This window comes from Sceloporus occidentalis, unplaced genomic scaffold (genome assembly GCF_023333645.1).
Source record: "Sceloporus occidentalis isolate IW3139 unplaced genomic scaffold, rSceOcc1.0.p SCAF_2, whole genome shotgun sequence".
In the NCBI taxonomy this organism is placed as follows: Eukaryota; Metazoa; Chordata; class Lepidosauria; order Squamata; family Phrynosomatidae; genus Sceloporus; species Sceloporus occidentalis.
This window is the reverse complement of record NW_028316982.1, coordinates 54,520,597-54,545,663: the sequence shown is the minus strand read 5'-3', so window position 1 is coordinate 54,545,663 and position 25,067 is coordinate 54,520,597. Positions and strand designations below refer to the sequence as shown.

At 38.0% G+C, this 25,067-nt stretch overlaps 1 protein-coding gene across 3 annotated transcripts in view; it reads left to right on the top strand.

Annotated features, from left to right (window-relative positions):
- Positions 1-25,067, top strand: part of VPS8 (VPS8 subunit of CORVET complex) — a 135,377-nt gene that overhangs the window by 39,206 nt on the left and 71,104 nt on the right. For all 3 annotated transcript variants that reach the window (XM_089509435.1, XM_089509436.1, XM_089509438.1), the window contains 11 exons: positions 818-860; positions 2,545-2,617; positions 5,387-5,506; positions 8,143-8,214; positions 14,428-14,547; positions 15,166-15,222; positions 15,837-15,919; positions 20,631-20,715; positions 21,027-21,125; positions 23,843-23,932; positions 24,933-24,979. In XM_089509435.1, coding sequence (XP_089365561.1) covers positions 818-860; positions 2,545-2,617; positions 5,387-5,506; positions 8,143-8,214; positions 14,428-14,547; positions 15,166-15,222; positions 15,837-15,919; positions 20,631-20,715; positions 21,027-21,125; positions 23,843-23,932; positions 24,933-24,979 — 889 coding nt within the window. The remainder of the gene's footprint in view (positions 1-817; positions 861-2,544; positions 2,618-5,386; positions 5,507-8,142; positions 8,215-14,427; positions 14,548-15,165; positions 15,223-15,836; positions 15,920-20,630; positions 20,716-21,026; positions 21,126-23,842; positions 23,933-24,932; positions 24,980-25,067) is intronic.

Sequence of the window (25,067 nt, the reverse complement as noted above, 5' to 3'; positions counted from 1 at the left end):
GGACCCCTGGGGTGTGTGCAAGAGTTGCTCAGTGGGGCATGAGACTTGGAGATGCTGATCCCACGTCATCCTCCACTTCCCAAACTTTTTCTGTCCTGGAGGGGAGGAGAAGGGCAAGGAAGGTGCTTGGAGCCTCTTCCTGAGGGAGGAGGAGGATGAGAGCTATTAACTTTTAAAATATGAATATACATGAATGTGTGAATCAAAATACACATAATAAACAAACAAAATATTTTTTATTTATATACTGTGTTGAGGCGGGCGACATCCACATGTAGATGTAAAGGGAATCACAAGAGTAAAATGTTTGAAAACCATTGTCGTACACTGCTTTTCTTTACCTTAGTGAACTCAGGCAAATGATTACATGAAGACCCTGGAGAACCATTACCTGTTATCTTCAGGTAGATGGACCAATGGTCTGTATATGGAAGCTTCCTATAGTCCTGTCTCAAGCACAAGGGAACTGATTAGCTTTCCCTGCTCTTTCAGACATTTTGTAAAGGACAGGATTGCATCTTCAAGATTCTATGAACAGACAGGCTGTGATTTCTATGTTTTATAGAGTACCTACTGCTCACTAAATGGTACAGTAGTTAGTAGTACTGGTTGTTTAGCATTGTAGCTTTGCTTCATGAAAATTAGCATTTAAATGAAACAGTATAGTGATGTTGTCACACCATTATTGCAAGTAAATCTGCATTCATGCCTACATCTTTAGAAAATATCTACAGACACGAACTTTCTGTAGACATGAATCTAACTGTTCATTGTGTCAGATGATTTCAAAGCCTTTTTCCCCTTTAAATTGTCTTAGATGAGCAAGTAATAATGGGCAACAAGCTTCTTGTCTATATAAGGTATGGTACTTCCTGTCTATTACTCTTACTGGTTAAGGTTTCAGAGCAGCATAACTGTATAAAGAAAGTTTGTAAAGGAGATCACTAGAATAATCAGATTAACAATCCTGTTTCTGTTTGTGGGTTCTGTTCTGAGAAGCATATGAAAATTTTAAGACTGTGAATGCTAGCAATCAGTTCTTCCTAAAATTGTTCTATCATAGACTATGTAAAGTATTCCTCCTTATGAGCCATGTTATTCCACTTAAGTTCTACCACTAAGATATTTGCTTCTGTGTTCTAAATGTGCACAACATACAGTCAAATGTAAAAATCTATCCTGAATGCCATATTCAAGAAGTAGATTCCTTGACATGGTAATATTTTGTAGATGCTCCAGTATTGTTCCAGAGGAAAGTTGTGATTTGTTTCTCCTGTGTGCTGTGTGAGTGGAGTGGCACAAAATGAGGACAATGTTTCCCTTGGTCATTCAGTAGCTCCTGCATGAGTATTTTAACTTACACTAGCAAGCATTACTGAGGTACATGGACCAATAGTTTGATAAGCTTCCTGTGATTCCTGTAGAAGAGGTAGTATAATATGAAAGTAGGGCTTGAGATACTGTAGGATTCTTTGTTCTACTTCTTTCTATCTAGCCCTAATGGTTACAATTTCTGTGCTCTACTAACTGAATTGAACCAGCACTAATGTAACATGCTAACAAAGCTGTAGTAACTTTAAAATCCCTGGAGGTCTAATGCCTAGGGCAGGTGTCTATAATTGGAGCATAGGATTTCCTTGCTGGTTGTCTTACTTTGCATAGCTATTATCAATTTTAATTTGTTTAGTGATTTCTATGATTCATGTAATTCAGTAGTTGTCTAATAGTTCAGTGGAAGGTTATAATCTTTTGTCATGCTGCCCCTGTATAATGGTCAAATTTGTTTGGAAGGAAGGGAGAAAGATAGAGGATTTTTCAGTAAAACCCAAAAGTCATATCCCTGACATCCCCCACAATTTTGGTCCAATTTCTACAAATCTAGTTTACAAGCAATGCATGTTTTGTTCAATACAATATAGATAATGAGTGGGAAATAATATTAGTAGTAAATGGTTTTTCATAGAGGAGAATGGATTATGGATACAAACGAATGACACATATTTCAGGGAAGGAAGCTTTGAGAATGCATATATGATGCTGATAAGAAAAAGCAGCTTTTATAAAATGTCATATACAGAATTAGCAAATTCATTTTCTGATTGCCTGTTCCTTTGTGATGCAAACTGTATTATCTGTGCCCCAGAGGGGGAAATTGGTTGGCTTGGGAAATATCTAAAATATAAACTCTATATTTTTGTATGTGCAAGTTGTGGGAAAAGATTAGGATATAAATAAAAGAAGTAGGTTTCAAAAAAGTAACAAACAAACAAACTTAAAAAACAAAAACAAAAAAGGACAACCATCTATCTCACATACCCACCTGCAACCTAATGAAGATTGAGCATGCTCAGTGGGTGCAGAATACTGATTGATGGTAGCATATGGAAAATTGGCTGGAATCATGAACAGAAGTACTGCTGCATTTTGTTGTACGTCCCACTTCGGCAAAGTAGTTGAAGGACTTTTCTAGTTACATTTAGGGATAAGTATATGATGTGTTCCTTACAGAACAGTGTTTTAACTTTTATTTCTGTTGCCTTACAGTTGCTGTTTGGCAGGTCGAGCTTATCCACTGGGCAATATTCCTGAAGATCTGGTACCTTTGGTTAAAAACCAGGTGAGTCTTACCAGCAAAAAATAATATTTTTTTAAAAGGTGGGTGTTTGTATTGGTGTGTTCGATACGAAACAAATATATTTCCAAAAGCATCATTTATTATAGGCTTCCCTTCTTTCCATCATCTTTGAATATTAACTGCTCACTTTGTCAAGGTATTTTTAGGCTCAGCTGCATAGACGACTGGTCCACATTTTGATGTCTGTAGAAGTACAAGAATTCTATAGAAAATATGAGATAAAGCAGGCAGTGCTGCAAAAAGCAAAAGCAAGTAAAAGAGATGCAGAAGGATAGTTTCATTATCTGTGTACCATTTGTGTCTTGTTCTTTGTCTAAGATGGTTCACAGATGTAAACTATATTAATGGTGGCAGATGACTCTGTCACGGATACATATTGCTCTAAAGCATATAACGACGTAATAGCAACGATGACTCTTGAAGTTAGCAGTAACTTTGCAGATATCTGATAAGAAATTGCTGTCATCTGGATAACAGTAGGTTTTTGATTGTCTGTCATAGACCTTTATAATTGTCCCAGAGCTCTTTTGAATGTGCATTTAGATTTTCCATCCCCTGCTGCCTTTCAGTTGAGAAATAGTCATTTTAGGACTTTAATATATTCTTTTTCTGGTTTTGTTCTTTTCTGGTAGTCTAATAGCTATGTTAGTTTTTTAATGCCTATCAAGGATATATATATATATATGTATGTATGTATATAAAGGATTTATTAAAATATTATATATACACACACACATATACAGTGTGCCCTTTTTTACGCAGGGGATCTGTTCCAGACTTCCCGTGTTAAAAAAACGCGTATGCTTGAGCCCCATTGAAAGTAATGGGGTTTGTGCATGTGGCGGCAGCATGGTGCCACACCCCATTAATCTAAATGGGACGTGCTGCCCCGCGCACCCTGCGTGCTTCCGCGCAGCTATCAGCGTATGCTGAAAGCCGCATACAGTGCGTCCGCGTATGACGCGGGTGCACTCTGTGTGTGTGTGTGTGTAGTGTTTTCATTGTAAATTAAACATTGCAAAGGAATATAAGCATAGACAGGATTTTGATCTATTGAATCTCATTTTAAATGTTTATACAGTGGGCCCTTGGTATCCACTGGGGTTTGTTTTTGTCAGTCTGTAAACTTGCATACAGATTGCATGCATAGCCCATTTAATTAATGGGCAGTCTTTATCCCATGTATTTGTACTGTTATTTCTGATTGTAACTTTGGTATAATGTTCTGTTCCTGTGAGTCGTTGATGTATCTGCTAACCAGAGTCAATGATATCATAATCATGATCCAGGTACAGATGTTACAGAGCCGAACTTGTTTTAAAAATAGTGATTGGTTGGTGTAATCTCACTATTTTTTTCCTCAAATTGGCTAGAGCAAGTTACTGAGCAGTTGTAAATGTTACTGGGGTGAAAGAAATGATATGTTGGATCTTCACATTTTCAAAACCATGCTGACTTTGACCAGTCAGGGTAGATGCAGAAAAGTGAACTTACCATGTGTACACATGTGTGTTGCCAGTGGATTTTAAAATGTTTCCCTTCCATTGGTGTCAGTGGGAGGAAAAATATCTGATTCTGGTGTTACGTGTGACAAAAGAATGACCTTGGATCCAACAGTTCAAACACCTTCCACGCTGCACCTTCAAAAAACCTTCTTAAGGCTTATGCCTGATTAACACTTCTGTGAAGCTTTGTGTTTGTAATTTGAGTGTCTTGGGGGCATGTTCCCACCAACAATAGAGCTCCTGTCTACTGTCAGAAGGATATTCGTGCCACATCCAAACCCTTAAGCAGGAAATGTAGGAGGCAGTTTTGGATGTTGAGCCCAGTCTGCACCTGGGCTACAAGTACGCTTCTCTTCCAGTTTTTTACCCAGCTTCAGTCTGGATGTTTTGTGACAGAACTGGATAACTGAGAACATGGCCCTTATATTGCACATAATGGATGGAACAAATCTCAATATTGTTAATAAGAGCATGATGTTGAAATTTTCCCACAGGTGTGACATGTTATTTTCCCAGCATTTGCCCAGCTGTTCATTAGATTTTCATACCTTATCTACTATTTTAAATTCTAACTATGGTCCCATACAGACTGCCAAAATAAAGCTGATTCGGGTCACTTTGGAGGTATGCTGTTTAAATGACACACACATCTTAAGAGGCCAGAAGCTGTGCCAAAGCTGTGCTTCAGTCCGAAGGACTGGATTGTGGCTTTGCTGCGGCTTCCGGACTCTTAGGACAAATGCATCACTTAAACAGCATACCTCCAAAGTGACCCGAAGCAGTTTTATTTTGGCCTGTCTGTATGGGGCCTATATTTTTTGTCTTTTGCTTTCCATTTGTCTTAATAAACTGATTCAATATAAAAGAACAGACTTATTTTGAAAAGTAAACTGGAAGACAAATGCACTTATTTCCTCTGCTTGAATTCTTTATTTAGGAAACCTGTGGCAATAATCCTTCTCAAATGCCAATGAGCAATAATAAATGTCAATAATTGTGAAAGTGGTTGTAAGAAACCCTTGGAAATGTTAAACCGAAGTGCTTTGCCTACTGCTAGATATTGAACCTGTACAGGAAAACAAGCTACACACATGCTGGATGGAATTTAAATAATAGAAAATATTGCTGGAAATGTATTCCCTGGTCTTGAAAATGCTTCTCAGAACTGATAAGCCTGAAACAGTCTTCAAGAATGCAAACACTGACTTATTGATGTGTGTGTGTGTTTATAAATTTTTCACTGCAGGTGTTTGAATTTCTTATCCGTTTGCACTCAGCTGAGGCACCTGCAGAAGAAGAGGTTTACCCTTATGTACGTACACTGCTGCACTTTGATACTCGGGAGTTCCTTAATGTTCTTGCACTGGTAAGTGGCAGCACAATTTCTAAAGAGATATTAAGGAAGAAATGGTGTCACCTCCATCATTAATTTAAAATTTAATGGGTTGAGTACTTTAATAAACCTGGAAGCCTAATCCAATCAACATCATCATCATCATCATCATTTTATTTACCACCATAGATCATAATATAATATAATATAATATTATATATATTACACAGAAATGACTAGAATGCATAAAACAACTAGAATTCAAAATAAAATTCCATAAATACTAATCCAGTCATTTTCCAGCTGGAAAAAAACCAGATATGTAATATGATAACATATAGTTAATTGATTATATAAGATTATTTTATAGATGCAGGATATAAATGGGAAATTTAAAGAAAGCTTACCCACTGCACTTGACAGATGAGTAAAAACCTTAACAATGTTTGGGTATGTTTGTTCGTGGTATGCACTAGGGCTTTGATCCAGTTCTCTGGGCAGAAATTTCACTTCCTTCCCACACAGCAAGAACTAAAATTTCTTCTGATAGCTCTTTAAGTTATCATGAGAAACACAGACCAGGAAACAAATTACTTTTCCTTAAAAAAGGGAACCTCAGTCTGGCTAACAAGAGAGGAAAAGACTAAATTCTTTTTGTGGGATTGCCAGAGACAGTCTTACCTAAAAAAAAAAAGATGAGGGATCTTCACTATGTCAACTTATGTCTGACTCCCCACCATTCTTCCACTCCCAATTCACACACACATACAGTAGATATTTAGGGTGTGTGTGTATCTGAGTGAAACAGAAGCAGGCTGTCCTATCTTTTCACCACGAGGCAGCCTACCCTGCCTTCTGAAAATATTACAAAGAGAGTTGAAGGATCTTGCTAAATGGCAGAGATTGAGGTGCAGGGAAAAGGAGAGATCCCTGAAAATTGAGCAGAAACATCTGTGTAGGAGCTTTTAATTATACCATTCCTGTTCCAGTTGTTTCTGTCTAAATGTGGATCCAACACAATATATCTTTGTAGATTCAACTGTAATTGAAAATTAATTATCAATCATTATTTTTCTAATTGTCAAATATAATTTCCACTAATCATAACAACCCAGTATTCTGACTTTGCTACTGCACTTGCCATTTGGGTGGTAGTTTTTCCAGCTTTTAAGAGCCAAAAGTACCTTGTACTAGTGGAAACTCTTACTGAAGCAAGTAGATTTGAGAGCTCTTTGGGCAAAGATCATAGTGTTGAGGCTGAAACTGTCAAACTTCTTCTATTTGGCCAAATGTACGTGACTCACACACATTCTTTTTTATTTTATTTCAAACAGTCTTTAAATTGCTAATGCATTATAAGTAATTTTACTGCAGATAATCCAGACCACCACGTGCTGCTGACACGACCCAGTATTATGTATTTCTTTACTTCTCATTGGAAATTTTAAATAAAATTTTATAGGTTATTAGGTAGCAATACTGCTCAGTGTGTTGTTTAGCATGTGAGGAATTCAATTACCATGCAGTTACTGTGTCTGGAAGCCAGAGGCTGCCCTGACATATACAACAACACAGAACCAAAAAAGAGAGTTATCTTCTTTCCATTGCCTCTGGTTATATATCCAAACAGAAGTGAAGATGAATATATGAAGCTTAGGAATTAGAAAGCTTCAAGAGCTAGGAAAGTCAGGTAGAAGGACAGAAAAACAGAGCTGTAATTCAGGTACTAACACATTATTTTCATGCATAATCACTTTCTAGGTATTTACCATTTGCTACTAAATAGTTTAATATTGAATATAACCATACCAGACAACACATAATGGGGGCTAAGCCTTGTCTAGCTTTCTCCTTCCTATTTGTAAAGGTTCTTCTTTTCTTTTTTTCTTTTTAAAATCTTGCTCTTATCCCATTATTTTTTACTCTTTCATTTCCATTTTGGAAACAGGCAAGCTTTCCTGTACAGAAAGGATGCGTGACTCCCTGCAAACTACTGTACCTCCTGTTTGTCACTGACAGTCTCCTCATTGAAACCACTGATGACCACCTTACTATCAGATCCAAAAGGCTACTCTTTTTCGACATTCCTTGATCCCTCTGTTGCCTTTAATATAACAAATAGTTTCCTCCTGGTTGATTTGTTATAACTCTCCAGGTTTCTATGAAGCTTGCCTTTAGTGGATTCCATTTCTGCCTCTCTGCAGAACAAACAGTTGTGCTCATTCAATAATGAAAATTTCTTCATGTCCCCCATCCCTTTTGGGTCTCCTTGCCTATGTTTTGTTTCAGTCAAGTATCTGGATATGTCCCTTGCTAGCTTCCAGTTACATCTGAACTGACTCCTTTCAGTTGTTATAAATTGGGGCTTGTTTGGAAGCTGTTAGAGAGGCCACTTCAGATGTAATAGCAAACTGTTGTTAATAGTTTCCCCACTAACACAGAGAGGAGTGAAGCAGGAGAAAAATGTCTGCATGCAAGTGACCATAATTTGTGCATATTGTAATGTATTAAGCCAAGGTTTGACCATCTGAGTCCATACACTGTGTGGTATGTAGGAAGTGTGTAGAAACAGGCGGTGGTGAATTGCTGCATTTTTTCATATTTCCCTTTCTGTGAGGATAAAAGTGTGAAGTATTTTTCTTTCTCCCCAATGGTATTCTTTAAAAAAGACATTTGAGGACTTTAAGAATGACAAGCAAGCTGTGGAGTATCAACAGAGAATTGTGGACATCCTACTCAAGGTACAGTTTCTCTTTTTTAGTGGTTGCCACAATAAACATTATCTCTGGTCTGTATATATTTATTTGCTTAGTCCAGTCACAGATTTAGAACACTTCACTGATGTGTGCTAATGAAGCCAACTTCCATTTTCTCAAATACAGTCTGCCCTTGCCATATGCGGAGGATCTGTTCTGCATCCCCCCGCATAAGGCAAATTTTGTGTATGCTAGAGTCCCATTCATTTGAATGGTGGCGCTCTCCTGCACGCACCTGTGACACCTGCACCATTTTGTCCCTCGCTGCTCGCCGTCCGCATAAGCTTGAAGCCACATACGGCGAGGGTGTGTATGTCAAGAGTGGACTGTATGTGATGGCCAGATAGCTAGACTATCATTATCTTGGACAACCAACAGCTATTGGTCCCCAAGCTGTGCAGCTAAAGGCACTGCAGAAGAGGGAGCTTCTTATTGGGATCCATGTGAGGAGACCGGGGGCTTTGTGCTTGGCCCATGGGGCCAAACAAGATCATTTACAGGGGACAAGAGGGAGACTAGTTAAGGGCCTATCACCCCCTCATGTACTGTATCTCCTTTCATCAGATCTGAGTGACCCATCCGCCCACCCTCAGTGCAATGTGAACATTGCTGATCATCTTGGGGCTGAATAGTATTTTTTCCTTTTCCCTTTATGTTTGTGTGTTTTGCCTCTCCCATAGTGGGACTTGGACAATTGGGTCGTGGTGGTGTCATTGAAGAGGCATCCTTCTGGCAGGTAGTTAAGGAAAAGATATTAGACTGGTTTAATTAGATATTAGATCTGTTATGGTGGAGGGTTGGGCTCTGGAACTGTCTCCATGGGAGATGGGCTTAGAGGGGCTTGTAAAAGAGTATGCCCTTGGGGCTGAGCTAGGGGCTTACTCTCTCTTACAAAGTTGTGGAGCTTGGGAGGGAGCCCTCCAGTGTGGCCTTCCAAAATGACTATCTAAGATAGCAACCAATCTCTTTGGATTGCCCTTGGGGTCTGATGTTTCACCCATGGGTGGCTGGGGATGGTTCATAGATTGACATCTGTGCCTCAGCTAACCCCACACCAGGTTGCGCCCTGCTTTGTTTGCTCAGCCCCAAGCCCCAGACATTTAAATAGGGTTTAGTTTAATAAAGATGGCTCTTGTTTAATACCAAATACTGTATCTGGTCTCATTGTTTCATGGTTGGTCAACAATCCACACAAGAGCCAATAGCTGTCAGCATAAGGAAGATAGATACAATTAACAGGAGAGTTGGGAACTGAGCTTACCTTTGTGTATGGTATTAGTGAGATTGCTTCTAAAATTAGTATTTTCTTTGCCTGATCACCTTGAAGAAAAGATGCCGCAAGGAGAGATAAAAAGATTAACAAAGCTGAACAATGATTCTTGTAAAAAGAGCTATGCAAATGTCTGTGTGCTTAGTATATGTTCTTTAGATGTCTGCTTGTTTACAACTTCATAGATCATAGCTTGTGCTTGTGACGCTTCCAACCTGACATTCCCTTGGATCCTTCATCACCTTTTGATACAATTGGCTGTTCTTTGTTTCTAAATTGTTCTTAAAAAATTAGCAGTACAGTGGAACCCCGGTATCTGCAGACTTGCCATCCGCGGATTTGAGGATCTGTGGATGGCGAGTCCGCACTGTTGCCAGTGGCAGTGCATGCACGCCATTGGGGACAACTACACTGAAGTCCTCCCTCTCTCCTTCCCTCCTTCTCCAAGGTTTCTGCCCTGGACTTGGCTTCAAGAGCAGTTCGGAGGTGGAGGCTGGAACCCCATCGGCTGCAGAGAGCTGGAGTCGGAGCTAGGGCCAGGGCCAGGACTTGGGACTCGGAGTTCCCTCCCAGGCCCAACACCTGGGAAAAGAACCGCCCCAGCCCCAGCTCTGGCTCTCTCCAGCCAATGGGACTGAAGCCTCCACCTCTGAACCACCCCCAAAGCCAAGTCTGGGGTAGAATCCTTGGAGAGAGGGAGCAGGGAGAGAGGAAGGAAGGGAAGGAGAGAGAGAGAGAACAGAAGGAAGGAAGGAGAGGAGGGAGGGAGGGAGGATTTCAGTGCATTTGTCCCCAATGAGAGCGCAGCCACGTGGCCATGCCACCATTATGGACAATGGGACTTGAGCATCTGATGATTTTGGTATCCATGGGGATCTGGAACAGGTCCCCCGTGGATACCAAGGGCCAGCTGTACTGTACTTTCTCCTCTCGATTTCAGACATAATATCACATCATTCTTTTTCAAACCAGGGTCAGGCTCTTTTTCTTACCAATTCCTCTTTCAGACTGACTCTCAAAGCTCAGTTCTGTTTACAGTGGACCCTCCACATTTGCTGGGTTGGGGTTAGGAGTGCAGGACCGCCGTGAAAGTGGAAAAACCACAAATAACAAAACCACTATTTTTTTTTTACCCAAAAGAACTTCTCTTTAGGAATCTAGCTCCTCCAGGGCAACTCTGTGGTCAACATCTGCTGGAGGTTGGCCATAGAATTGTGCTGGAGGAACTACAAATGCCTAGAGAAGTGTTCTCTCTAGGAATCTCTAGGTCCTTGTGGTGCCCTTTCAGCGGTGCCGAAAGGAGCTCCAAAACGGAGCTCCTTTCACCGTGCGTATCGCTGGCGTGGGTTTTACATGTCCGCGCCAGCAGTATGGAAGAGAAAGGGGGCAAGTGACCCCTTTCTCTCTCTCCCCATCGCTGTCGGGGTGTCCTTGGGGCATGAAGCCCCAAGGACACCCCTTTCCAGGCCGTGGGAAAGAGGCGTTTTGCCGCTTCCCTGAGGCCTAGAAAAGCGGCGGATTGAGGCCGCTGTGGCTGCTCAGGCCCCGATCCATTAGGGAAAGGGGCGGGTGCAGGCTACCCCAAATGGGCAGTCTGTATCCCGCCTATGTTTCCTCACTCCTTACAGAGTAAATGAAAGCAAAGCACTATTACTGTCCTCTGCAACCTTTGGCTTTAATGACTGCTAGTTTTTCCCCCTGGAGTTGTAGAGCAGATAGTTTGAGCCATGAGCTCTAATCATTTTATTATGGAAAAAAGCAACTATATTTTATTCAGAAGCCACTTTAGCTATGGAATCAGGAGTATCTTGTACTGAGTTAACCCCTTTAACTGAGGACATCAAGGCTTTTTAGACAGGTGTGTCTGAACTTGTATCCTTTTTATGTGCAGAATGGTTTGAGATTGTCAACTTGAATAAGCTTCGGTGTAGCTGGAAAGCAGGAGATAGTCTTGTTGACAGATAAGGTATCTCTCTAAATGTTTCCGATAGGAGAAAGGAAGCCTTTGACATAAATTGTTTGAGGGGCCTAAAGCAGTTTTTGCATTAAAAGATTACAAGTACACTACATGATCCAAGGGAGCAGGATGGGTGAAGTTATTAATATGACAACAGAGAGGCAACTGTTCAGACTAGCATCATTGATGGTTAATGTCTTTATTATATTGGGTAAGCTTCAACTAAGTTATGCTAGTCAGTGTGCCGCAAAGAACCTGAATTCATAATCTTATGCTAGGGAAAACAGCAAAGTAGGAAGCAGACAGGCAGCAAACGTGGCCATAGGGGCTAAAGTTACTTACAAAAAAGCGTAATTCTTGTTGGAGCACTGGAAATGACTTTTTATCACAGAAGAAATTTTCAAGGCCTTTATGTTTTTGGTGTGAACTCATATAAGTTGACCTTTACAGTGATTTTTATTTTATTTTATGTAGCTGTAAGGCAAGTCATGATTAGATCTTCATTCATAATTGCTGTGACAGCAACTTTTCCTTTTGTTCAATTTACCCATTTTGGGGCACAAAATATAGGCAATGAAATACCCCCTTTCCAGTTGGGAAAATGTTTGGAAAAGGAATTTATGCTTTACAAAATGTAGTAATCTAAAGGAGAATTTCTACAGTTTTTTTTATAGTTGGTACCTAACTCCAGTTAAGATAGCAAATATATGTAAACATAAAAATTGTTGGAAATGTAAAGAAAAAACAGGGTCACTATATCATATGTGGTGACAGTGTGATAAAGCAAAAAAAAAAAATTGGAAAGAAATTCATAGGAACATTACATTTACTTTTAAAAAAGCTACCATTAAGACCTGAACTCTTCCTGTTAAATATAACAGACATAATATCTGATAACTTGATACAGGACAAAATGAGTGTTTTGCTTTATATGTTCACTGCCACCTGGATGACGTATGCAAAATATTGGAAATTAAATGCAGTACCAACAGTAGATGAATGTATCTTAAAATTGAATGACTTAGCAATTCTAGATACTCTATCAATGCATGAAAATAGTAAAACAACCCAACAATATGAAGGTAAATGGAAGGAGGTTGCGAAATTGTGGGATAATAAGTAAAGACCACAAATAGGTGAAGCAGATCTTAAGTTAAAATTTGCGACAATTTAAAAGCCCATAATGGTTATGTGAATGGAATGAAGCAAATTATATATATAATAATGTGATTTGGAGCGGATGTAAATTATTTCATGAGAAAATAAAAAAATATTTTAAAAATAACTCATTTTTCAGTTTCAACAAGATTTGTAAGATACATGATAAAATATTAAAACCAATCAACACACCCAGTTGAAGTAAAATTCTTAAAAAGCATATAATAAAAGATAGGCTCCATGTTTAATGATCCAGCTTCCTTGATATTAGCACCATCCTAGACAGAATAGCATCTAAGTTTTGAGTTAATCAGTGTTTATGAACACAAACCGCTGAAACCTTACCATTGATTTGTGTGTGTGTGTGTGTGTGTATTTGTAAATATATACATGTTTGCTTAGTTCTGCTAGCATAGCCGTATCACATTAATCATAGAATCATAGAGTTGGAAGAGATCGCAAGGGCCATCCAGTCCAACCCCCTGCCATGCAGGAAATCTCAATCAAAGCATCCCCGACACATGGCCATCCAGCCTCTGTAGAAAGACCTCCAAATTTATCAATCAACCATTGCTGCCTAATTTTTGCTTGGTCATGTCTTACAACAAGCCACTGATAAGTGCAGTTAGTATTGTATGAATGTTCCCCTTTCCTTCAATATCCCCACAACATCCCTATTACTTTTGCTGTCTTCTTCCCAGGGAACAGCAGTTTCAGATCTGTCCTCTTCAAGATAGGATTTGCTATATAGATGTTAACTTTCCAAATTTGTTTTACCAGATTGTACTTTTAACTATTTAAAAGGCAAGTTGTCCAAAGTATCCATCCACATTATGAGGACAATTTGCCATTTGGAATCCTAGTAGTATGGTATACCATATAGGTGAAATATTTATTGTGGCTTTGTGTAATCTTGCTATTATAATTAGCTTATACTTTGTAAACCGCTTAGGGAGTGCTTAAGTGCATTGATAAGCAAGGATAGAAATGTACTTGCTATAACCAGTATAATACTACTGTATACAGAACAGTGTGTTTGAAATTTAAAATGTTAGTAATAGAATAACAATTCTGTATGTTTAAAAAAGTACATTTTAATGTGGCACTTGTTCAAAGCCTGCCACAAATAACTTTTGGAAATCTTGTCCTCTAAAAGATTTTTTCCCCCTTGGTGCTTCTTTGATAAAAAAAAAATTCTTACTAGATCACTTCTTTTCCTCCCTCCCATTCTGTTATTTATGATAGGTTATTTGTGATAGGTTGCTGAGTTGTTCCATAGACTGCTCCAGCAAAACATAATGCTCTCCTCCTGATAGGTTCAGCAGGCTGTCATTACCTACTGCAAGGCAATAAAATGACAGCTTTTCACTTATACAGCTGTATCTGTTGACAGTGATAAGATTTTAGAGCTGATGTTCACATCCAGTTTATTATAAGTTGAATTTGAGTTATGGAAAATACATTCTTCATGGTCCCTGTGACTCACACAAATGGGGTATGCCTTCACAGCAAAACATTGTAGTAGTGAATGAAATCATATGTGATTTGCCTGAAAAAACTAATATACTCACATCAAATACATACGCAAATAAAATGCAATGATAATGTTTTGGATTGTCTAGAGAGATATGTTTTACAGAATTACATTTAAGAAATCTTTGCTACTTTATTGTTTTCACACTAGATGCATTTAATTTCAATTTTCTACATAGACACTGTGTCCTACTATTTTCTCTCTTCTGTTTGTTCTGTTTGTTGTTGTAGATTGACAGCATGTGCCAATCTAACCAATTCAGTTGCTTCCCTCCTCTAGGTTATGGTGGAGAATTCTGATTTTACCCCATCACAAGTTGGATGTCTCTTTACTTTCCTTGCCCGTCAGCTTGCTAAGCCGAACAATACTCTATTTGTGAACAGGACACTGTTTGACCAGGTAAAATGGGAAAGTACAAATGAAGGGATTGTTGGTGTTGTTTACGTTATGTGATCTCATGATAGAATTGCATTGGCAGTGTTTTCAGCCAGTGCATAACATCTATTTTTATTGCATGAATAAGTGCAAGATAATGCAGGGGAAAGCTAGTGCATATGTGCAGAGAAGAGTCAACAGATTCACTGGAACATTTCTGGAAGACGTGGAGAGATTTCTGGAAAGAGAAGAGCTATAATTTTGTTCTTCTTTTGCTGAATTTGCCCATCATAAATTATACCTATATAATGCAAGAAGATGCTGGAACAGACCAAAGGCCTGTTTGGTACAAGATGCTCTGTGTAAAATGTCCAACCAGATATTCTAAAGCCTACAGATAGGATATGGATGCAGTACTGCTTATGTTCCCCAGTAATAGATATTCAAAGGCATATCACCATAGCTTTGCCCTCCATGAATTTATCCATGGATTTTAAAGTTTGGGCTGACAGTCTAAAAATGTTACAGTAATGCCAATGTATTTTTTCACACAGAAATGGTAAATAATTTCTATTACTAATGTGATGATGGTGAGATGTGTTGTGTGTATATCTCTCAAAATATCTTTCTAATCTTATCCAGGTCCTTGAATTTCTGTGCAGTCCTGATGATGATTCACGACATTCTGAGAGACAGCAGGTATGAATCCTTAGAAGACTCATCAGTTTTGTGAGAGTGGTGCATGGTTAAGAAAAGAAGGGTCATTGCTAAGAATGACCAGGCTGTGGGACAGGAATGCTAAAGCTGCCACTCTACATAAGAAATCAACAGCAGCTGAAAAACAACTGACAACCTATATATTTCATAGACGATAACTAAGAAAAGTTTGCAGCTTTATGAATAGTATTTGAATATTTTCAGGACAATACACACTAAAAACACAAATGCAGCCCAAAACAATTCCCTGACATAGTACCCATAATACATGGCCAGATATGGTGATTGAACTATGGCAAAATATGACCAGAAATGTTGAAAGATGTATCTGATACTGGGCTATACTCAGATTATAGGTGGGAAATCACATGCTTAAATGAAAGCATAAGGGGTGAAAGGTTTCAGTGAAGGAAAAGGTATTGCAACTGAAAGGAAAATAATACAGTGTAAGCAAACCCTGGAGGCACTAAATTTAGTTCTTGGGTGGCTGGTAATAGGTATAGTTGCAATCAGAAGCTGTACTGCAGTATGTTGAAGGTTCTGCTTGTCTGGGCACAATACATAAAATAAAATGCACATATATTTCATGCTAATAGGTTCTTCTAGAATTGCTCCAAGCTGGAGGTATTGTACAGTTTGAAGAGAACAGACTGATTCAGATGGCTGAAAAAGCTGAATTGTAAGTCATTTGTGTGTGTTTTCTGCCTCCTCCTACCATTTCCTGTAATTAGTTATGCACTTTTCAGCTATGCTACTCTTCTAAGCTGCATATTTTATGAGTATGTCACCATTATGTTCTTTCATGGGAGGGGAAATTGCTGAATTTATCAGATTTGGCAGTAGTACTATGATCAAGATAATCTTGGATCCCTGGCATCCCAAAGACTATGTGTAAACATCTTTTGGGATCTGTAGAATGTGCTCCTGCTATAATGTTATTGTTTTGAGCCTTTGTAGTTCTACACAGATGATCCCAGTAGGCTGCCTAATGGAGATTGGGCATATTGGTCCTGTAATTTCATTCAAGTTTACTAAGGCTGAAAGCTCCCGCCTGGCATTATCTGCAGGAAATGGGTAGAACTAGGAAAAGCACATGGGATGGTTGCTTGGCAACTGCTTTCAGCAGCATGCCCTCTGTTCATTCTCAGTTGCCTTGCCATTGCAGCTAGAATTGGGTCCCTTGCAGATTGCATTATATTCTGGTGACTGTAATACTGTCTACATCCAAAAACATAAAACACGTATTAAGATGACATGCTGATGGGAAAACCCTGAGGAACATATAGTATTTCCAAATAAATCTAATCTCAATCTGAGAGTTTCAGGATTTGCTTCTTGTTCAATTTTAGTACCAGAATACTGAATGGGTACAGAAACAGTTGCGCTAATAAGGCCACAATATTATTCCTTCATCTGTAAGTGTCTCCTTCTGTTTTTAATTTCATAGAATCATAGAGTTGGAAGAGACTGCAAGGGCCATCCAGTCCAACCCCCTTTTCACATGGGTAATTCTAAAAGTGTTTTGAGATTCAATCAGGTAGACATTTACCTGGAAATAAACCCCACTGACCTCTGTGATACATATGGGCTATATGTGTGAGACAGACATATGGGTGGGATTACATAGGATATTTTTTAAATTTATTCTTCATCTACTTGGTAAGAAGAGCCTTGCTGGATGAAGCCAAAGGTCTGTCTAGTCCAGTATTTTGTTTACACAGCAGACAGCTAGGTGGTCTGTGACAAGGCACAAGGAAGACACCCTCCCACCTGTGTTCTCAAGTAATTGATCTTTGCCTCCCATCAGTGATAAAGTAAGAAGCAGCAGGAAGGTACATACACAAAAACATTTTCTGGAGGAAACGAAAAAGCCACAACTTTATTGGGTAAAGCAGCAATACACCTTGGTGCTGCAGTGGGATAGGATCTAGCTACCAGCCACCCCACCTGCTGTCCAGAAATCCCATCCCTCAGTCTACCTGCTGGGAATGTCATTCTTGGAGATCTAAGCCATGCAGACATTTATGGTTGTGCGTTTTACAAGCTGCGTATTTCTTATGTGTGATGTGAAAATGGCTACATTTGTAAGAATTAATTTGTCCCTAGCCATTTCACTTAGTCCCTGAAAATACTTTTTTTTTTTAACATTGCTTGTAACCTGGCACAGTCTTTGTTAGTGTTCATTTTTGTCTTCCTTGTTTTAGGGAAACATTCAGTTTCTGACGGTAGTATTCTTTTTGTCTGTTAGGTGCCTTAACACTGTTCGTTATTGATCTCTGGAGGTTTCTTGGTCTTTGTGCTACTTTTCCTGACTTGCAGTGTTTGTTATATGTAGCTAAGCTTTTCCAGTAGTTTTCAGTAACTTCAAAGCATTTTGGATATATTTCTCACTGTTCACTCCTTCTTTCAAATATCTTTTAACATTCTCAGGAATGCTGAAGGAGCAACCCACAACTATGGGTTAATCCCGCATGCCAATCCAGTTAAGCCAGGAGTCCCAAAGTTGTAAAGGCTTCTATCTGTTTACTCCCCTCTCTTCCTTGTCAATTTATTTATTTATTTATTTATTTATTGGCCTTGCCAATCAGTCAAACATTCCAGTCTCTCTTCCTCTATCTTTAAACTTTAAAATAAGTTCTATGTATACTGGCAAATTAGTAGTAAAATAGAAGGTTTTTAAAATGGCAGCCAAATTAGCCAAGAAAAGGTAAACTATCAGAATTAGATGGAGACAGACAGGAGCCTCACATGTCCTCTGAGAAAAAAAAATGGCAAACTGAGGGAGAAACTGCCCCCGAAGATCTCAAGTATGCAGGTTGTAGAAGGCGAGAAAAATAATCAAAGTAATGCAAAGGTTCACTAGGCTGTGAGCTGTGTGCCTCTGAACTAGAGATGGAAACAGTATTGAAGAAAATATTCCTTTCTGGCAGTGAAAGTGAAATGCAAGGTCAACCTCTGCAGCAGCATGTGGGTGTGGTAATACTGAGGGAAAATATCTTGGAGCAGTGTGGTAAGTCTAAAAAAGATAAAATAAAAATAATTTTAAAGTCTTACCTAAAAACTCAGCTCACAGAGAACAAGGGCACATGGAAATTGCAAGTACAGATGTGATTACTGGCTGCCAGCTTGAAAATTCAGATTTTGACAAGGAAGGAGGGATAGATGCAAGGGGAGCTGCTGCCCAATGAGGAAAAGTGTTGCAGTTGAGCATTCAGCCGCACACAGTGACTGACACTCATAGTACTTCAACAAAACAAATGCAGCATGGTGCAAAGGAAAAAAATGAGCCAAAAAATAAGTATTCGGTGTCAGTTTATTCAGTACCTTTCATGTCTGATGGCAAAGAATTTTTCTCAAAGGAAGGAGAATGTGGTCAGTTTGAGGGGTCAAAAAAAGCAGCACACATTCCTCAATTCACTATTTCTGTGATCAGAAATACCATGAAGACTTAGTGAATGTGGAAGTGCAAGTAAGATTTCAGCCATCTTATAGCCATCAAAATATTTTAAGTGCAATGAAGCTAATTAATTTAAATACTTTAAATAATATAACTAATTTAAGTAACTTGATTACAGCAGAGCCTTGCCTTATGTAGGGATCCGTTCCGGACCATCCCCCCCCTGGCATAAGGCAAATACCGCGTAAGCTCGAGCGCCATTCAGTACATTGCAGCGCGGCTTCCACGTAAACAGGAAGCCATGTATGGCACACGTGTGTATGGAGCAGACACATTGTAATCAACTTGAATCAATTGATCTGTTATCTAATATGAAAGAAACTAGAATGTAGATGAATTCATCAGATTGAAATAGTTCTATGCAAGTAATTCATCAAATAGGAAGTTGTTCAGGAGCAACTAATTCTAGGAAAAAGAAGGTAATGCCTGTGCACCTACAGAAATGTCTAACTACTGTAGAGAAAAAACTAGACATGAGTAAGTTTGAAAAAGCCAAATAATAAAGTCATCATAGATTCCAGTGTTGAACTTTTTGAATTAGATCCTAATTCTGGGGACAGCAGAGTTGGTTCAAAGAGTGACAGTAAAGAGGAACTGAAGTTAGAAGAAGTATGACAAAGCAGATTATTTGAAGCAAACCATTTCAAAGGCTTATTTAGAAAAATGCTAATTAACTTGGGTTTGGATGCTAATCTTAGGTCAGGAGGACTTTAAGGATCATCGAGAGCTAATAGATTGCTGCAGTGTTGCAGAAAACTCCATCTCAAAGCACTCAGATTCCTGTGCCAGAAATGTTTGAAGACTTAATTGATTCTGAATGGGAGACCACTCTTAATACTTAAAGTTCTACTGGTTATAGAAAATTACTGTATATACCTGTCTATAAGTCGATCTCATGTATAAATCAAGGGCAGGTTTTGGGGCCGAAAGTATGGATTTTTATATGACCCTTGGATAAGTCGGGGGTAAAATTTAGGGGCATGTAATGAAGGAAGTAAAGGATGAAGCAAAGGAAAATGATGGCAAATAACTTTAAAAAAATTCTTGCAGGCCTAACTGTGCTCATACTAAAGACTGGATGGATGAGAGAATAGAGGGGGGGGGGGGTAGTGTTTCCAGGAGAGATTATGCTCTTCCCTTTCACCAGGGGATGGTTCCTTTTTAAAAAATAAGAGTTAAAGTACTGACATTGGTAAGTTGGTTTTGGGGTCAATTTTTTTTATCTAAATTTCTAGACTTATACATGAGTATATACAGTGTAGTTAAAATGCGTTCAAGTCCAGGACTATCCCTTTTGCTTGGTTCTAAGGCAAAATTATTAGGAGATCAAGAAATGCAACCTCTTTTGGATGACTGAAACATAAATTTATCTAGTCAGTCTATGTGCTTGTGTGTGGGTTTAATTAAAGTAAATGCTGGTTTTGTTAAAGTAATACTATTACTTTCCAAGGAGGAGCCATTCTATTTTGTACAACATCTTTATTACTGAAAGACTAAACTTTTATATCATGAAAAGAGTTTTACAATGAATGCAGGAAACATTGGATTTAAATATATGGGTTTATTTGAACTGGCTTACTACTTTTCTGCTGTCTAGACGCCATGCATATAAAAATTGCACATTCTTTTGTGAAGAAACTCTCTAGATGTATGAAATTAAATAAATACAAGCACTACATAAACCACCACAGTAGGCTTCAGTAGTTCAATGATGTCTCATAGACATAGATACACGTGAGACTGTGTACTTTGCAAATGTGAGGACTGTGGCCAGCTTTAATAAAATAAGGCAGGAAAAAAATTACTTGCTTTTCACAAAGCAGATGTATTTACCGGATTTCTTGCACCTTGAAACCACATGGCTCTCCTAGATTTTATCACCTGCAACATGCTGATATCTTGCAAGGAATAAATTAAAATTGTTTTATTACAGTTACCAAATTTGTGAATTTATGTATGAACGGGAACATCGCTACGATATGATAATTGATTGCTACCTACATGATCCTTTGAGAAAGGTAAGGGTGAGAATATACAAAAGCAATTATACAGAGAATCCAGATGAAATCTCTATTTCTTTCAGTTTTATCTTGGTTTTCACTAGATGGGGGCTTATGCTTCATGTGGGTGATGCAGGAGTAGGAGGAAGGAATTTGATTTTCAGGTCAAGTCTTTCATGTGTGAATAGCCACTAAAATGCTTCATGATACATTTTTAATGCTCTTTTGCTCATCATGCAGTAAATAATATGAGAACTAATCTTTACATTTGCTAAACACTGTCAAATTAGTATATGATGTTGTTACCCTATCAATTTATTTTTTTAAAGGAAGAAGTTTTTACATATATCCACAATATCCTCTCCATTCCTGGGCATAGCACAGAAGAGAAGCAGTCTGTATGGCAAAAGGCTTTAAAGCACATTGAGGTATGACTTGAATACTGATTTATCATTAAGATAAACCCAGTATATTTGTATTTCTGTTAAGGAGTCTCACAAATTTTTAAAAAAATCTTAAAATTAAAAAACCTAGATAATGAAATAAAACTAACTGAAAATAATTGTAGCAACATTATAAAAAATAATACCCCTGAATATTAAAATCAAGCATAATAGAACACTGATATATCAAAATGATCCAGTTTATCTAATGTCCTCAGTATGAATTTAACTTCCTCATTGGGCTACTAAGAAGTTGTTAAAGAGGAAAACAGACAAGATGTATACATGAAATGCTAGGCTCATGACAGAAGAATAAGCAAAAGCAGCCAAAAAGAAGAAAGGAAGGAAGGAAGGAAAGAAAGAATTGGCAAAACACTGAATAGTTTGAGCCAGTAGTGAATTAAGTTCCATGTTTCATGTAAATGGCCTAGTTAGCTAATCAGAAATTAGCCAGAAATGGAACCAACTTCCCAATGTCTTTGTACTTCTGTTACTAAAGAGCTAACCAGTTGAGACCAACTGGATGGAAAGTTTACTAGAAATAAAATCAGGAATATTGATCTATGTATGCATTTTCAGCAGGAATCTAGTGTCCCAGATAAGGTTCCCAGATCATAGGCCCTTGACACTCTTCTCTGGTTCTTAGGGCATGAGTACTGTCCTGAAAACTGTGAATGTGTATTCCTAATTTGATAAACTTTGTGTTTTTTATTTGAATGTCATAATCTGTGCAACTCTGGTTTATGTTTTAAGTTACTGTGCTTAATTACATCACCAGGAGCTGCCCCTTGTGACATTACCATTTTTAACATCCAGGCTTCCTCCTTGTGACATTATAGAGGATCATCCCAGAGTCTCAGGTTTTGACCCAGGTTCTGGGGTAGATGTTGCTGAAAACCTACCAAACAACTGATTCCTCAATTGTTGAGAAATGCATGGAGTATTATGTGGGTTCCATTTTGCTTTTTTAAAAAAGACTAGGTGGTCCACATAAGTCCATTAACATGAAAGCAATAGATGCTTCTTTAGATCAGCTAGCAAAGGGCTTACATCTTCTGACCGACTTTTACTAATCAGGATATCAGTATGTTGATTTCATGCTCAGTTTCCCTTATTTTCTGTAAGTACACCACCCTCTTTAGAGGGTGAAATTAGTGAAAGTGACTAATTCTAATACTGTAAATGGATATCTAGTATCTGAACTGGTGGTCGTCTCAAGTGAATTTAAATAAAAGCAATTATTTTTGCAGTGGATAGTGAATTGGATACAGATGGTGAGTAGACAGATGGTGAAACAGTCTCTTGGGTTCCTCAGTCAATTCATCACACAGAATGGTTTAATGGCCCTGGCAATCAGCTGTTCCTCAGATCAACAAGACGATTCATAGCATAATTGTTGAGATCCATTTGAAGATATCAGGGACTCTCTTATCCTAGATATCCCAACGGTCTTCCTCAGCCCTAACCATTAAAGGCAAAGGGGAAAAAACTGTGATTTCTATCTAGCACTGACTAGTATTATTTTGACACCTCCAGCTGAATCCCCAGTCATCACATTGGTGCAAAACATTAAGTAGTATGGCATATTGAATAATTCATTTAGCAGTATGTTGTTATATATGTATGTGCGTTCAAATTAGGGCAGTATCAGACAAAGTACTGTTTGCATAACTGTTGTTGCCCTGTTGGGATGAAAGTGGGGTGATTTTCCTTGGTCCAGTGTGTGCACATCTCTCAGAGGATATACTAAACCAAAGCCCACTTTAGGGGCAAGAAAATGGACTAGAAACTAGCATGTGTAAGTACATATGTGCCAAACTATATAATAAGGAGCAATACAGTTGTACTTCATGTGGCATTGTGAATTTTTTTCTGTTATGGGAGCTTATAGGAATGGAAGAAACTCATAAAAAATCTTCAGTGTAGTTCATGGTGAATCCTTCTGAGTACAGCCAGAGGAAAGAATTAACAATGATGAGAATGAAATGCAAATATAAGGGGGAAGAGAAATATTCATTCTCTTTTTAGCCTTTAGGTATCTTTCTATAAAATGAAAATAGAATTTGAATCTCAGTTGTTAAAGCTGGCTACTAGTCATATAATCATAATCATTCTTATTTCAGGTACTAGGCCTAGAAGTTGTGCTGTAGCTAACGTGTACAAAATTTACAATAAGATAGATAAAATGTGTATCTTTAAAAAATGGCTTACAGACTAGGTAATAGGCATATTATTTAAAATTAAACTAGATTTAAACTGGATTTAACTTGATTAATTTCAGCAGTATTCTAGACTAATTATATTTTGCATCTAAATGTCACATTGATTACATAGGAATTTTATTTCTGTACAGATGTACTTAAGATAACCACAGCCAATTCCCCCCCCCCCCCCAAATTCTTCAGCTGAATTGGCTTATGGACAAAGTTTGCTATAAAACAAAAAATATGCATGAAAACCAATAAAATTAACAACAACATATATTCTTTTGCTGCAAAAACACCAGCATATTGGTTAAATATATGTAAGTAAACTGTTTGTGTGAACATAAAAATCAGTTTATCTATTATGGGGACTCAAAAGGAGAAATCTGCTCTGAGAGAACCTGTCTTCTTCAGATTTCTGTTTTGTGGGAAAATATTTGTATTACAGAAATATTATTTGTTTTGTTTTAATCTTCATTTCCTCACTTCTTTACTCAGGAACTAATATCAGCGAGTCCCTTTAAAGCAGCAGATCTGATTTCCATTCACTTCAGTGAGCAGGTTGAACAAATAATTCAAAACTTGCAGGTAAAGACATTAAAGACATTATGGAGACATCTTAGTTTGAGAATGAAGTTCACCTTATTACAGATTAAAAGTAAGGGACTTGGCAATCATCTAGGATTACAGTTGAGGCTAGGAATGGTTAACAAAATATGATCCCTCGCAAAGGAGCACAGAATTTTCGCATGAGGAATGATAGTATGATCCCACCCTTGCAAGGTTGTTCTAAATTTTGTTTTCTTGAGATGATACCTATAAACTTAAAGCTCTGATCTCAATCCTTTGCCAATATATTCTATTTGATATTAATCCATGTTTGCCAGTCATTCTTCCCAATTATATGTTCTCTCTTATCATCACTTCAGTTCCTTCATGTGCCTGCTATTTGGTACATCACTAAGTACTAATGACTACTCTTAATACTAGGGTTTGTCTTTCTCTGCTCAGGTTTCCTTATCACTTTTAACTTCTAGAGCTGCCTTTTTTAAAAAAAGACCTTTTTGGATCCCCCCTACTTCTCCATTCTCCTTTGTTCTGTTGATAGACGTGAGATATGTATATAACATTGTAGTCTTTTCTTGTCTTCAATTAGTAGGAATTCTGTCATATGGAATGTTCACAGTATGTCTCTCCGATCTTTGTCAGCAATTGCTGCAAATTGTACTGGCAAGAAGATTTCCTTACAGTCTGATCCTATGGATGTTTACTTAGAAAGCAAACTGATTTTAATGGGATTAATTTCAAATAGATATGCATATAGTATAGACTTGATTACCATATATACTCGAGTATAACTCAAGAAATTTATGCATCAAAATTGACCCTAAAATCCTGGGTCGACATATATACGGATCGGTACACTAATACTACTTAGAAAGGAGCACTGTCGTGATGCCCCACTCTTCCCCACTCTTTGTGCCTCAAGGCAGGAGTGTGTGTGTGTGTGTGTGTGTGTGTGTGTATGAAAGAGTTTCCCAATCTTACTTTTCAGGATTAATATTTGCTTTTCTCTCTTACTTTTCAGGATCAATATTTGCTTTTCCAATTTTTAAAGAGCCTACTTGACTCAAGGTATGTATACAGAACTATGTATTCTTTTTTAGTTCTTTAAAATTAAATATTTTCATTATTCTCTGGATGCAGATATAATGAACTGAAA